The 13,403-nt window shown below is 37.2% G+C and overlaps 1 protein-coding gene across 1 annotated transcript in view; it reads left to right on the forward strand.

Annotated features, from left to right (window-relative positions):
• UBN2 (ubinuclein 2) overlaps positions 1 to 13,403 on the forward strand; it is a 57,670-nt gene that overhangs the window by 41,470 nt on the left and 2,797 nt on the right. The window contains exons 13-15 of the mRNA XM_052638881.1: positions 1,811 to 1,853; positions 5,530 to 7,080; positions 13,052 to 13,283. Coding sequence (XP_052494841.1) covers positions 1,811 to 1,853; positions 5,530 to 7,080; positions 13,052 to 13,283 — 1,826 coding nt within the window. The remainder of the gene's footprint in view (positions 1 to 1,810; positions 1,854 to 5,529; positions 7,081 to 13,051; positions 13,284 to 13,403) is intronic.

The following is a 13,403-nucleotide window of genomic DNA, read 5'->3' on the forward strand; positions in this document are numbered from 1 at the left end:
TTTCCTCTTAATGACCATCTACAAAGGTAATCTGTTAGCCTCCTGCTTTCCACTACAGTTCTGTATATATCCTACCTAGCCTTGCCTTGCAAAGTGTTTTATTCCACAAGATTAATGTACTCTTCATGTCCTTCCTTCTGTCCCAAAATGGATCTTTTCATTCGTGATGTAATTACTAAAGAATGGTCTCTAGTAAAAAGGCAGGTTTTTTCTGTGGTTATATTTTTGTTAAAAGACTTCCCTGGTGGCTTAGATGGTAAAGCATCTGCCTACAATTCGGGAGACCCACGTTCGGTCCCTGCGTTGAGAAGATCCTCTGGAGAAGGAAATGGCAACCCACTTCAGTACTCTTGCCTGGAATATCTCATGGACGGAGGAGCATTGTAGGCTACAGTCCATGGGGTTGCAAAGAGTCGGACACGACTGAGTGACTTCACTCTACTGGTTATCTTGACTTCAAGGATTCTATTTTTAATTACAACTTAACGCTCCTTCTCTATAGCCTAGAAATGTAGTGTTAAGGGTTAATAAAATATAAAATTAGCAGGTCACTGAGAAGTTACTGAACAACTCTAGTGCAGTACTTCACTAAGAGGTCTGGATAACAATCTGGGTAGTGTTAAAAAATTCCCCCTCTCCTTATATATAGTTGTAGTAGATAGAATTTTTTTTACAGCTTTTAGGAAGGACACTTTGTTAGTATACTATTGGAGATATATTAAAGTTGGCTTTGGTTTTCAGATCTTGCTATTTTTGTTTTTGGGGGTATAAATTTGGAGTAGTTTGGTTTTATATGTTATAGGTTTACTTTGTTGCAGGTGGTTTACATATCCCAGGGTCAGCGTAAATGTATTTTTTTATGCATTTATGTGTATTTGTGTCAGTATTCCAGGCCTTTAATTTCCCTATAGTCCTAAAATCCCATTACAATTCAAGTATGGAAATAATTTATTTCTTTAATTCTAAAACAAGTTTTACATAGATCCTTTCCCTCAGTTTGTCTTTTTTTTTTTTTTTAGTAGCCTCATTATTATGGCTAACTTTTTGTTTTGTTTTGTATCAGAAAGTAGGAATCTGTGTGATAATATGGGCCTGGAAGTCATGAATATTACTGTTGCCTTAATGAAGTTGTAGATTGACTGTAAAATTTTAATTGAGACATTTGTTAATTTAACTTAGTGAAGTAGAAATATTCAGACAATTTTAGCTTTACAACCCTTTAATTATTCAGCAAACATGTGAGTACTTTCTTGTGTAAAGAACCCTTAAGAGTTTTTTAATCTTTTCACTTTTTCGCACTGCTTCACAAGTGTTCTAAGCGTCCATGGTATTTTTTTATTGCCCTTTTTCTGTCAGCTTTGAAATTTTTTATTTGAACTCTTTATGTTAAAAATAACTTTCTTAAAAAACTTGAGGATTTTTTGTTTTGTTTTGTTTTTTAAATAGTATCTCATTTATAACCTCTTAGCATGGTTTCATTTGAGCTTGAAGTTCCTTGAAGCTCTTTTCTATAAATAATTACAAATTCCTACCAATTCTTTGAAATATGTCTCCTTTAGGCAGCTTCGTTAGCCTGTTTTGAGTTTTTATTTTTAATAATTATATTTAATTAAAAAAATTTTATCATCTACATTTTACTAATGGTTTGACCTTTATTGTAGTTAATTGAGGACTTGAAATTAGTAAAAATATTGGGGTGTATTCACATATAAACTGAATACTTATATACGTACAAGATTATGTGTTACAATTTCCTAATGAGTGACTTAACTGCTATTGAGATAACCTCCTTTTTAATCTTTTCTCTTAGGGCAAAGAAAAAGGTGATTCCTGCACCTAAACCCAAAGTGAAGGTAAGTATTGAACCAAATCTTTAGTTAGTGATAATTGGTGACTATTCAAATACATTCTTTTGATGAAAAGGTTATATGGCAGTTAGCATAGATTTAGGTACTGTTCTCTTAAGATGGGTATTTTTAAGCATTGTAAAAATCCTGGAACCATTGTATTTGGGAGAATAGATGACTGTGGCACTGGGAAGTTTACATACATTAGTTGAATTCTAAGGCTTAGTACTACTTAAAAATATTGGATAAAATATTAATATGACAAATAGCATTTAAAAGCATGGCTGGGATCTTGAATGAATGAAATCCCTGTCTCAAAACAAAGGAGAAGCTGCCAGAAAATTAATCTGTCACTGAAACTTCAGTTGCCTTAGATGCATTGCTGATTTCTATCACCTTTCACAGCATAGCTGATAAGATTTTCTTAGACTTAAATAGATTGGGAATTGGAATGAAGCTCTCCATAAACCTGGGACTCTCAGAGGATGACATTTTTAGTAAAAGGACTAGAAAAGAAATCCATTCACCAGTAGAAAGATTAAGAAATTTGTGTGTTTTGGCTTTGGTTCTGAATTAGGAAAAGAAAGTCTTTCCTGAAAATTTTCCATGGATTAGTTTATACAACCTGTGTGATCTGGGAAAACCTCAAGCTAAGAAAATAACTTAAAAGTTGCTAGATTAGTATTAATCCAGGGCACTGGCAAATCACATTCTTTCTGGAATAACGTACCCTCATCCCATACCTCAGAGGCTTATTACATGTGCTTAGTTGCTGAGTCGTATCCCACTCTTTGCGACCCCATGGACTGTAGCCTGCTAGGCTCCTCTGTCCAGGGGGATTCTCCAGGCAAGAATACTGGAGTGTATTGCTGTGCCCTCCTCCAGGAAATCTTCCCAACCCAGGGATCAAACCCAGGTCTCCCACATTACAGGCAGATTCTTTAGCATCTGAGCCACCAGGGAAGCCCAAAAATACTGAAGTGGATAGCCTATCCCTTTTCCAGGGGACCTTCCAGACCCAGGAATCAGACCGGCGTCTCCTGCATTGCAGGCGGATTATTTACCAGCTGAGCTACTGGGGAAGCCCAAAGAAAGGTTTTCCCTAATTGGGAAACGAACCTAGGTCGTGGTGGTGAAAACGCCAAATCCTAGCCACTATATATACTGTGTCAAACATCTGAAAATACGGAATACATGAGGAAATGTTGTGAGGAAGTATTCCTGTGAGTGGGTCAGCAGAGACAACCAGTAGAATCCCTGAGAACAGCAAGTGATGGATTTATTATGTTTAGAACATAAAGTAACTTAAGTTATTTAATATTTTAAAATGTAGAAGCGGGGGGCAAAAAACGTCAAAATAGACAAGGCACAGTTGAACCAAGTATTGGGTTGGCCAAAAAGTTTGAGTTTTTCTGTAGGCTGTATGGGAAAAACCAAATGAACCTCTAGAAGTGAAAACTATAATCATTTGAAATTAAAATTGTAATGAAAGCCCATACCTTTTAGATTTCAGACTTTTCCCATAGCTTTCACTCTTTGAATAAAGTTTCTTTGCTTGTGAGGTTATGGGCAGAAGATCTGTATTTGCTACTCTGTGGTCTTCTTAACTTAATAGTGTTAGAGGCTTTTTGAATACAGATTAAGTAGTCTTCTTTTTCTTGGTTAACCTACTTTTAACTTCTAATCCAAATAATATTGAGCCAGTATTTGATTAAATCTATTGGTTTATGCTTCGTTTTGACATTTGACTTATTTTTAAACTCCTAATACCCACCATAAAGAGTTGGTTAACTTTTGGTACATCTATTTAAACATACAATTAAATTTACCAGAACTCTGATAACGAGTGTGTTAACAGTGGGATTATCTGTTGTGTTCATCTTTAAAAAAATTTTTTTTAATTTATTTTTGGCTGCACTGGGTCTTTGTTGCTGTGCACAGGCTTTCTCCAGTAGCTTTGAGTGGGAGTTACTCTTCATTGCAGTATACGGGCTTTTCATTGCTCTGGATTCTCATTGCAGAGCACGGGCTCCAGGCACAAGGGCTCAGCAGTTAATGCCAGTAGTAGTAGGGCATGGGCTTAGTTGTCCCCAACGTGTGTCAGATCTTCCCAGGCCAGGGATCAAACCCATGTCCTCTGCATTGGCAGGCAGATTCTTAACCGCTGAACCACCAGGGTAGTTCTGTTTGGTTCATCTCTGTGATGAACTTACCTTTTTCTTTTCCCTAGATGGAAAAAACTGTATTCTGATTTTTCTTTCCTGCTCTAATGCCCCTGCAATACCTATTTCAGTTATAAAGGTAATACAAGGAATGCTTACAGGAGAAAATGCAAACAATATAGAAAAGTGAAGGAGGAAAGTAAAAGTATCCTGAAATTTCTGCTCACACAGAGGGAAAAAAGCTTCTTACTTTCTGGTACACATCTGCCCTCCTTTCTTCTGGATCTCTGTGCTTGCCTCCCCTCCTTCCTTCCAGATGCATCTGCCCATCCAGTCATTCATTTATCCAGATTGAATTAACATTTTATATAAAAGGAATAACCTGTTTTTTCCACTCCTTTATCCTAAACAATTGGCCAGTATAAATCTACACAGTACTCTTGGATGGATTAAATGTTATTTTTATAAAGAAAAAATAAAGAAGTTACTTTAAAATGGCAATTTTATACTGGTAACACTACCGATATTATTTTGATGCCCTCCCTCACTCTCAGTTTCTGTCCTGTTTATAGTGATGGAGTTTTCACTGAATGGTATGTCAGTGCCATCGTGTCTCATCTGCATTTCATCTTAGCAGACAGTCTTGACCTTAATGTAGCTACACTTCAGACTGCTAAAAGGCACTGAGGCTTTCAGTCAGGGCTGTTTAGAAGTTTTAGAGAAATTGCTAACAAAGTTAGAGTGCAGTGGCATTCTTAAGAGAAAAAAGAATTTACTATTCCTATTTATTGTTATCATAATACCTTAGAAGGTAGATGGTAGAGACTATTTCTCCATGCTTTCCCCACTATAGTTAAGGTAAGTGCTATGGTGGTATAAATTAATATATAAGGCTTTGGTTTTATTTGGATTTGTCTCTTTTTGAAAAACTAATTAAAACTTTGAAATGATTTTTGTATAATTTTTTTTCTTCTTAATTATAAAAATAAAATGTCAAGTACTTCATATTTTTCTTGAGAAAGATACTTTTTTAATGCTTTTGCTCTTTAAGTAGTTTAAACTGCTCTAATTCTATCTCTTCCTTGAATTTTAAGAAGGTTAAATTCTTAATTCTCTCTTAGGTATTTAGAGTTTTAATTTCTAATACTCTTGTTTTCTTAGCATAGTACCTTGCTCATAGTGAATATATATGAAATAAATTATGAATGACTTCTACCATAATGAATAGAAAACATAATTTAAATGTGCTTGAATTGAATCATCTACCAGTTTGATGTTCTGGTTTCTCTATGTACTGTCTGTAGGTAGCTGTAAGACAGGCATATAAAGAGGCCAAAATGCAAGGAAGCAGGGAGTGATGGTCTGTATCATAGCAAACTGTACTGTATAAGATGGGTAAAATCCTAAGATAAAGGCAAAGGGACTTGTGAATTATGAAAATTCTAATCCTTTAAAAACTAATACTGTGTAAATTTTGATTAATTGTTTTTATTTTTCCAATATAATGCTGCTTATGCTAGGAGTGTAGTCCAAAAAAGGACCAGAGAACTCCTGCATCCTCGGTGGCTTCAGTTGGTGGTCCTTCAACGAGCTCTAGCACATCGGCCGTGGCCTCTACCAGTTCTGGCTCCACGCCAGTGCAGGAGACCATCTGCCTTGATGACTCACTAGATGAAGAACTTTCCTTTCATCCACCTGCTCTGGATCTTGTTTCTGAAGCTTTAGCTGTTATCAACAATGGGAACAAGGGCCCTCCAGCTGGCTCAAGGATAAGTATGCCAACTGCAAAACCTCGTCCAGGACTGAGAGAAGAAAAATTAGCAAGTATCATGAGTAAACTGCCACTGGCTACGCCCAAAAAACTAGATTCTACTCAGACTGCACATTCGTCGAGTCTCATTGCTGGCCACACGGGGCCAGTACCAAAGAAACCCCAGGATTTAGCTCATACTGGCATCTCTTCAGGCCTTATTGCTGGTTCTTCAATTCAGAACCCAAAAGTTTCCTTAGAACCTTTGCCAGCCAGGCTGCTTCAGCAAGGACTGCAGAGGTCAAGCCAGATTCATGCTTCTTCCTCTTCACAGACCCATGTCTCCTCCTCTTCCCAAGCCCAGGTTGCTGCCTCTTCTCATACTCTGGGAACATCAGAGGCCCAAGACGCTTCTCCTTTAACACAAGTAACAAAGGTGCACCAGCATTCAGCTGTCCAGCAGAACTATGTGTCTCCATTACAAGCAACTATTAGTAAATCACAGACCAACCCAGTGGTGAAGTTAAGTAATAATCCCCAGCTTTCCTGTTCATCCCCACTTACTAAGACTTCAGACAAGCCACTTATGTACCGCCTTCCCTTATCTACACCCCCACCTGGAAATGGTTCTCAAGGGTCCCACTCCCTGGTTTCTAGGACAGTACCTAGCACCACTACCTCCACTAACTATTTAGCCAAGGCGATGGTGTCACAAATCTCCACGCAGGGTTTCAAGTCCCCCTTCTCAATGGCTGCATCCCCAAAACTTGCCTCATCTCCAAAACCCGCCACGTCTCCTAAACCCTTGCCCTCACCTAAGCCTTCTGCCTCACCCAAGCCCTCTCAGTCAGCTAAGCCTTCAGTATCAACTAAACTTATTTCTAAATCCAACCCAACTCCCAAACCTACTGTATCCCCAAGTTCTTCCAGTCCAAATGCACTAGTGGCCCAGAGTAGCCACTCGAGCAGTAACAACCCAGTCCATAAACAGCCCAGTGGAATGAACATCAGCAGACAGTCTCCCACCTTGAATTTACTGCCCTTGAATCGCACTTCAGGCCTTCCGTCTACAAAAAATCTTCAGACCCCTTCAAAGCTAACAAACTCACCATCCACTGGAACTGTTGGGAAGAATAGCTTGAGTGGAATTGCAATGAATGTACCTGCCAGCAGAGGTAGCAACCTTAACTCAAGCGGAGCTAATAGGACTAGTCTGTCTGGGGGAACAGGAAGTGGAACACAGGGTGCTACTAAACCGTTGTCTACTCCACAGAGACCATCCTCTGCCTCAGGGTCTTCAGCGGCAACAGCCAGTGTGCAGGTACGTATGGCAGATGCACTTACCTGATGAAGCGGAAGGTGGTGTAATCTCTCTCAGTCAATTTAATGATCTTATTATAATGTGTCAGGTGTTTATACTTTATAACTTACGGATGTTCACGTCACAGTGATGGATAATCTTGGGGACACAATTTTTGTTGGGGTGTGTTTTTTTTCATCACATGCTTGCTTTCAAAATTCTTGAAAAACACAATTTAAAACTGTATCTTATCAAAGTCCAGAACAAAATAGTCACTTAGGATTTTAACATACCTTTGCTTGTCTCTTCTTTTCCCTGTCCTAGTCCCTTTCTCCTGTCGACTTTCATAACTTTTTAAATCAAATTTATACATTCATATTACTTTTTTCCTTTAACTGTGTCTTTTTGAATAAAATTATTATTTTTTATAAATTTTGCAGTTGTTCATATATAATTGTCTGTCAAATTAGTATCAGTAGTCTGTTAATACCATACTTCCCCCATTCATGAGTTTTTCATTTAAATTTCTCTCTCAGTTAACAGGAGTACCTAATTCAAGGAATCTTTTCGAAAAGGCTAATGTGAAAGTTGTTCTACTTCAGCACTTATATACCTGATGATTTCTGTCACGCTTGAATAGATACAGACTTCTTGGGTCACTAAGTGTCTCACTCCAGATTTTATAAAGACTGCTCCACTGACCCTTACTATTTCAGGTTATAAAAACGTTTGAGGCCATTCTGACTTTTTGTTCCCTTATAAGTAACATGTTTTCTCTGCCTAAATGCTAATCACATTTTATCTTTTTCCTTGAAAATCAAGTGTTCCTAGATAATGGCTAGGTTTATCTAGATAGTTTTCATTAATTTTGTGCCTAGAAAATAGTAACATCTTTCAGTCTCTGACCCACCCATTTTTTTAGCTCAAGAATATTTTATTCTGTTATGGGCCTGATTATCATTTCTGATCCATTTGCCCAGGTTTTTGAGAGCTCTGTTGCTCATATATTTCATCTCTCTGCCTTTCATGTCATCTCTTCTGTTATTATTTTCATCTATCTACCACTTATTTGTATTCTGAGGCTTTCTCATATTTGTTCTTCACTTTACTCATTTGGTTTCTTTAACTTTTCCCCCCTCCCTTGAAACATATCCATGTTCACAGTTGGTAAAATTCAGAAAAAATTTTAAAAAGAAAGAAAAGTCATGTATCACCTCACCAGTGTTGAAGTTTTCCAGATACTTTTATTAGACTCTTCAAGAAAGTAGATTTTATATAGTATGTTTCATAAGCTTTTTTAAAAATAGCATTTTATGATGTTATTTCTTAGCTTCTCAATTATCCTTTGAAAATATGACTCATTTGTGAAACTCTGGTGTGTAAGAAAGTGCTCTGACTTTGTACTGCATCTTATTTACGTGGAATAGGGACATCTAACGAAGTAAGTTTCCGCGTGGTATCGGAGAGATTTCCTGCTGTTCAGTACAAGCTAAGTGTTGGTGTTCAATGTACACCTGAAACCCAGACCATCACTCTGCCTCTACTATAGGCTTGGAAGTGAATGAATTCTAAAATTCTGATATAGAACAAAATCCCATTAACTGATACTTCATTAATTGAAATCTAGGATTTATAGATATTTTATCCATATGATTTTGCTTTTATCAGAAATAAGAAAATAGCCAAAAAAAACACAAACCCCTAGGGATCGTATGTTAAAATTTAAGTTATAACTAAGGTCTAGGAGTTAGTCTACATTCTTATTTTATTATCTTTGTTAAAATGTTGACTGTTTTTGAAATCAATCTTTAATTTGATTTAATTTGATGTGAGAGGATTATAACCAAAGTGACAGTTCCATGGCCCATATCCTCCTTCCTATTGTCAACTACTTTTAACTGTTAGCTTTTTCTCTTGTGTTTTTTAAAAATAAGAATGAATGGAAGTCTCTTTTAGTGTTATCTTTCAGCTTCTCATTGTGATAAATAAGGCTTTTAACTGTCTTATACTTCTCCCATTCTCTTCAGAGACTAAAATGACAACTTTTGGTTAAATCTGTGACTTTGTAAAAGATTGTCTGTGTTGAGCTAACTATTGTGATCTGTGGTTTCAATCATAAATTTTGGGCTTGTTTCCTGGAGTTAAAATTTGCTTGTTTTTTTCTTTCACTTACTTTGTTTTCTTTAAAGTTAAATCTCCCTCTATCTTTCATCGTCTCCAGAATTTATCAGTTCTGTTCCCCGAGCCGCTCCCCCCCACGCCCCCTGGAAAACTTCCTACATTTGATCATTTATCCCAAAAGAACAATTTGGTTTATTGTTTACCAGTTAGTTTCTTATCAAGGAACCTACATGGCAAAATTTGTGTTTCTAAAATGTAACTCCTTTCTTCTGATTTCTTCCTCTCCAAAATGGCTTTATGATTTGGAGACCTTAATGTTCCTGCCTCATATCTGATCCTTTTTGTCTGTCTTACTGGTTTGACTGAAGAAAAGATCAGTAATTGAATAAGGTTATTCCTAACTTTTATTCTCTTTTTTAACACAACATCTTATTGATGTCTTATCAGCTACCTTGTGGCCCCTAGATCCTGCCTTTCTAAAGCTAGCCAACACGAAAAACAGATTTCCTATCTAAGTCTATAAAATATTCCACTTGCCTCTGAAAGATGTCTTTAGCTGTGTGCAGATGTGAAAATGACAGGTCCTGAGGTTAACCAAAGTTAAAGTCTTTCTAGGTTCAGATTAATCTCTACCTGCTTTTTATTTAATAACTTTGCACTAAAGGCTTTCCTGTTCTTTCTTGCCCTTCAGCTTATTGATTTTCTTTGAATCCAGTCTTTGCCACTCAATAATTTCCAAAATAATTCATTAAGCAAATATTTACTAAGTGTTTAATATGTGCCAGGCACTCTTCTAGATGCTGGGGAAATTGGGATGAGTCAAGATCATGCCCCCACTGATGGGGCATATATTCTAGGACGAAAATAAGCAAAACACAGTATTTAAAAATATTTTGTGCTATAAAAATAAAAACAATAATATGATAAAGTGCGATTGCTGCTAACATGGATAAGGGAGATGGAGAAGGCCTCTTGGAAGAGGCAACGTTTGAGCTGATAATTGAATGACTAGGACCAAGCCTTTTGGAGAGAAGAGCAAACAGCCCAGGCAAGAAAGGGAAGGTAGATGTGAAGACACTGAGATAGGAAAGAGCCTGACAGGGCTGGACGGTTGGGAAAGATGGGGAGGTGACAGGTCGAAAAACAACTCCAAACCATGTGATTGAGGACCTTGGGGGCTACAGTAAGGACTTGGGCATTTACTTTGTGTTCAGTGGGAAGCCGTTGGAGGGGAGTGATATGGTCTGATACACATTTCAAAAAATCACTCTGGGTGTTATAGTGTGTGTGGGGGGCAGATGTACTCACCAAAATGAAACATGTCCTTAAAAAGAAATCTAATGCCCACCACGAAGAGCAAGGTGTTCCTTTATATGTTCCCCTGGAGATGAAATGTGGAGGTCATGGAAAATATTTCTGATTGTGGGGCATTATCCTGAACTGTTTGCCTGCTTCATGTTGATAGCTTCTCCTGTAGTGTTTCTGAATAATACCAACAATGGGATACCTCGCTTTTAAAAGGTCTCCATCTTCTGTGAGAGAAAATTAGAACTGTGATGTAACATTTAGATAAGCTGGTGTTTCATTTTAGTTTTATAAACAAAAGTGGATATGGAAGGTTTTTATAAGTATAAAATGTCAGACAGTTAGGGCCTGGTGCCATTTTTTTCTTTTGCTAATACACATAACTTAATTTTGGAAGTTCCCCTAATTTACATTTTCTATCAGCTTTAATGCTTCAATGAACCTACTCCAGAAAAGCATAAGAGTTTTCCTTATTAGCAGTATTTAATGTTCCTCACCAGGAGGGCTCCACTTGGGGAACACAATTTTAGAGTGTGTTCCCCATATTATCCTGAGACTGTAGTAGAATGTTGATGAAAAAGAAGAGAAAACTCTTGTTAACTCTTGATATACTGATCCTTTTTTTTTTTTTGCTTCAAACCACTGTTGTTTCTAAGTTAGTAATTTTTTCCTAAATCACCCATTTTTAATATCATGGTTGGCACAGTAGAGGGGAACAACTGACAAATAAGAAAAACAGTTAAGTCCAAGCGTAAATTGATAAAGATTTGCACTTAAATGTGGGAGAAAGTTGTGATTAAAAAAAAAGGATATGTTGAATATGAGATCATTTTGTCTTTCATTTTGTGTTGCGTAAAAACTAAGGTTTCAAGCCTTGAGTGGTGGGAAAGAATTGAAACTACTGATCTTAGCAGCTAACATATATGGGAGGGAAATGATTGTAACAGATGATGAGTTCAATTCTGAGCATAACAATTTGGTGAAGTTAGATATCCAAGTGGAATTCTTCACTAAACCATTAGCTAAATAGGATTGGAACTGAGATGAGAGGTTAGAACTGTAGGTACAAATTTGAGACATAAATAAAGGAGGTAAGGGAAGGCAATTGGAGAACTAGTGAAAAAACAGTTTTAGAAAGCTTTTTAAGAATGTTCTTCATTTTTTCGTTCAGCAGTGGTGTGGACCACTGAGTGTATAAATACGTGAGATGATGTGGCATTTTTGCATGAGAAAATCACCTACATTTTTCCTATAGATTAACTGAGAAATAAAATGACCAGCCCTTTATTAATAATGTTTACTGGTAGAAATCATCAGTATACAAAATAAAAGTAACAGTTGCTAATGCTTATTATTGATTAACAAATATTCAGAGAATTCAGTTTTCTTGACCAAACTTAGAACTGTGAAAATTTTTTACCACGGAAATTTGGAGTTGATAAAATAAGGCTATAAAGGAAAGCTCACAGTTGCAGATATAGTAGGTAATATCTGATACTGAGAAATTTTGGTTATAATCTTTATTAACTACACACAAAAAAAAGTCGGAATGGAAAAAAATGTTTACTTGCTGTATAGAAAATTGTTCAAAGAACTAAATTAGCTTTATAGAGTATATTTCAGTAATTTCTCAATGAAAGCTTATCAGTGCTGGCATGTTTCGAAGTGTTTTTCTTCATAACGATGGCATCAAAGCCCAAGTGGGGGAGTGTCAAAACACTCTATAATTTACCTTTTGCCTTAGGAGTTTGAGTTCAGAAATGTAGTGGAATTGAAAATCAGCTTTCAGGGGTTAAGAAGAGATGAGATAGTGTGGAAAATGAAGGCTGCCATTCAATAAGTTTGATAGTAAAAGAAAGATACATAAGTCAGGTTGTTGCTAGGGGTTAGGGAAGAGGCAGGATTAACGGTTGGTTGTAAGACAGTTGGTTTTAAGATATGTCAGCGGTCTCTGTATATGCAACAGCAGAGGAAATGCGGAGAATGTGCAGTTCTTGGTTGACATCTGTGACAGAAAGTTCTGCAGGGGTGATATTCATGGCATAGGTCAGGTGGTTAGCTTTTGAGGAAGAGGCAGATAAAGCTTTTGAAGAGGGAAACACGGATGGCCGTTAACGATGAAAGTACAGGGTATCGAGTTGAGGGATCTGAGAGAGTAGTAGTCTAGAACAGAAGCTGCAGAGATTGTGCCCAGAAAGACAGTTAAATTACAGATCAGAGACCGAATTGAAATTATATGGAATTAATTCCCTGTGTCAGATGTAGAGATAAGAGCAAAAGTGGAAATCCAAGTTTAGAAATTGAGAGGAATGGGTGTTAATGTAGACACTGCAGTAACAGTTAAGGAAGCTTAACTGGTGCTGAAGAGCTACGTAGAAGTATTTCCAAAGCCAGTGTTGGTCACTCATTGAAATGTAATTTACACTTCAGCCTTCATTTCTGTCTCCCAGAGTTTCTGTTAGAGTAGATGTAAGACAGTCTCACGTCCATGAGGATATTAAGTAAAATAAATCAATTCAGGTTAAAGACTTGATTTCTTATGTATTTTGACCCCTGGTTTCTGCAGTCCACAGCAGGAGCATCATTATTGGCTAATGCCTCACCTCTGACTCTCATGACATCACCTTTGTCTGTAACAAATCAAAATGTGACTCCTTTTGGGATGCTGGGTGGCCTTGTTCCAGTGACCATGCCCTTCCAGTTTCCCTTGGAGCTACTTGGCTTTGGAACGGACACAGCTGGAGTGACAACCACCTCGGGATCTACCTCAGCCGCTTTCCACCATAGCCTAACTCAGAGTAAGTGGGGCTCTTTTTCTTACATGGCTGCCTAGTCTTGACAGAACAGGAAACCTCACAAATTTATACTAATTGAGAGCAGTCCAGTTGGAGTCAGTGGAGATTATAGAATTTCTTTTT

This window comes from Budorcas taxicolor, chromosome 4 (assembly GCF_023091745.1).
Source record: "Budorcas taxicolor isolate Tak-1 chromosome 4, Takin1.1, whole genome shotgun sequence".
NCBI classification, from domain to species: domain Eukaryota; kingdom Metazoa; phylum Chordata; class Mammalia; order Artiodactyla; family Bovidae; genus Budorcas; species Budorcas taxicolor.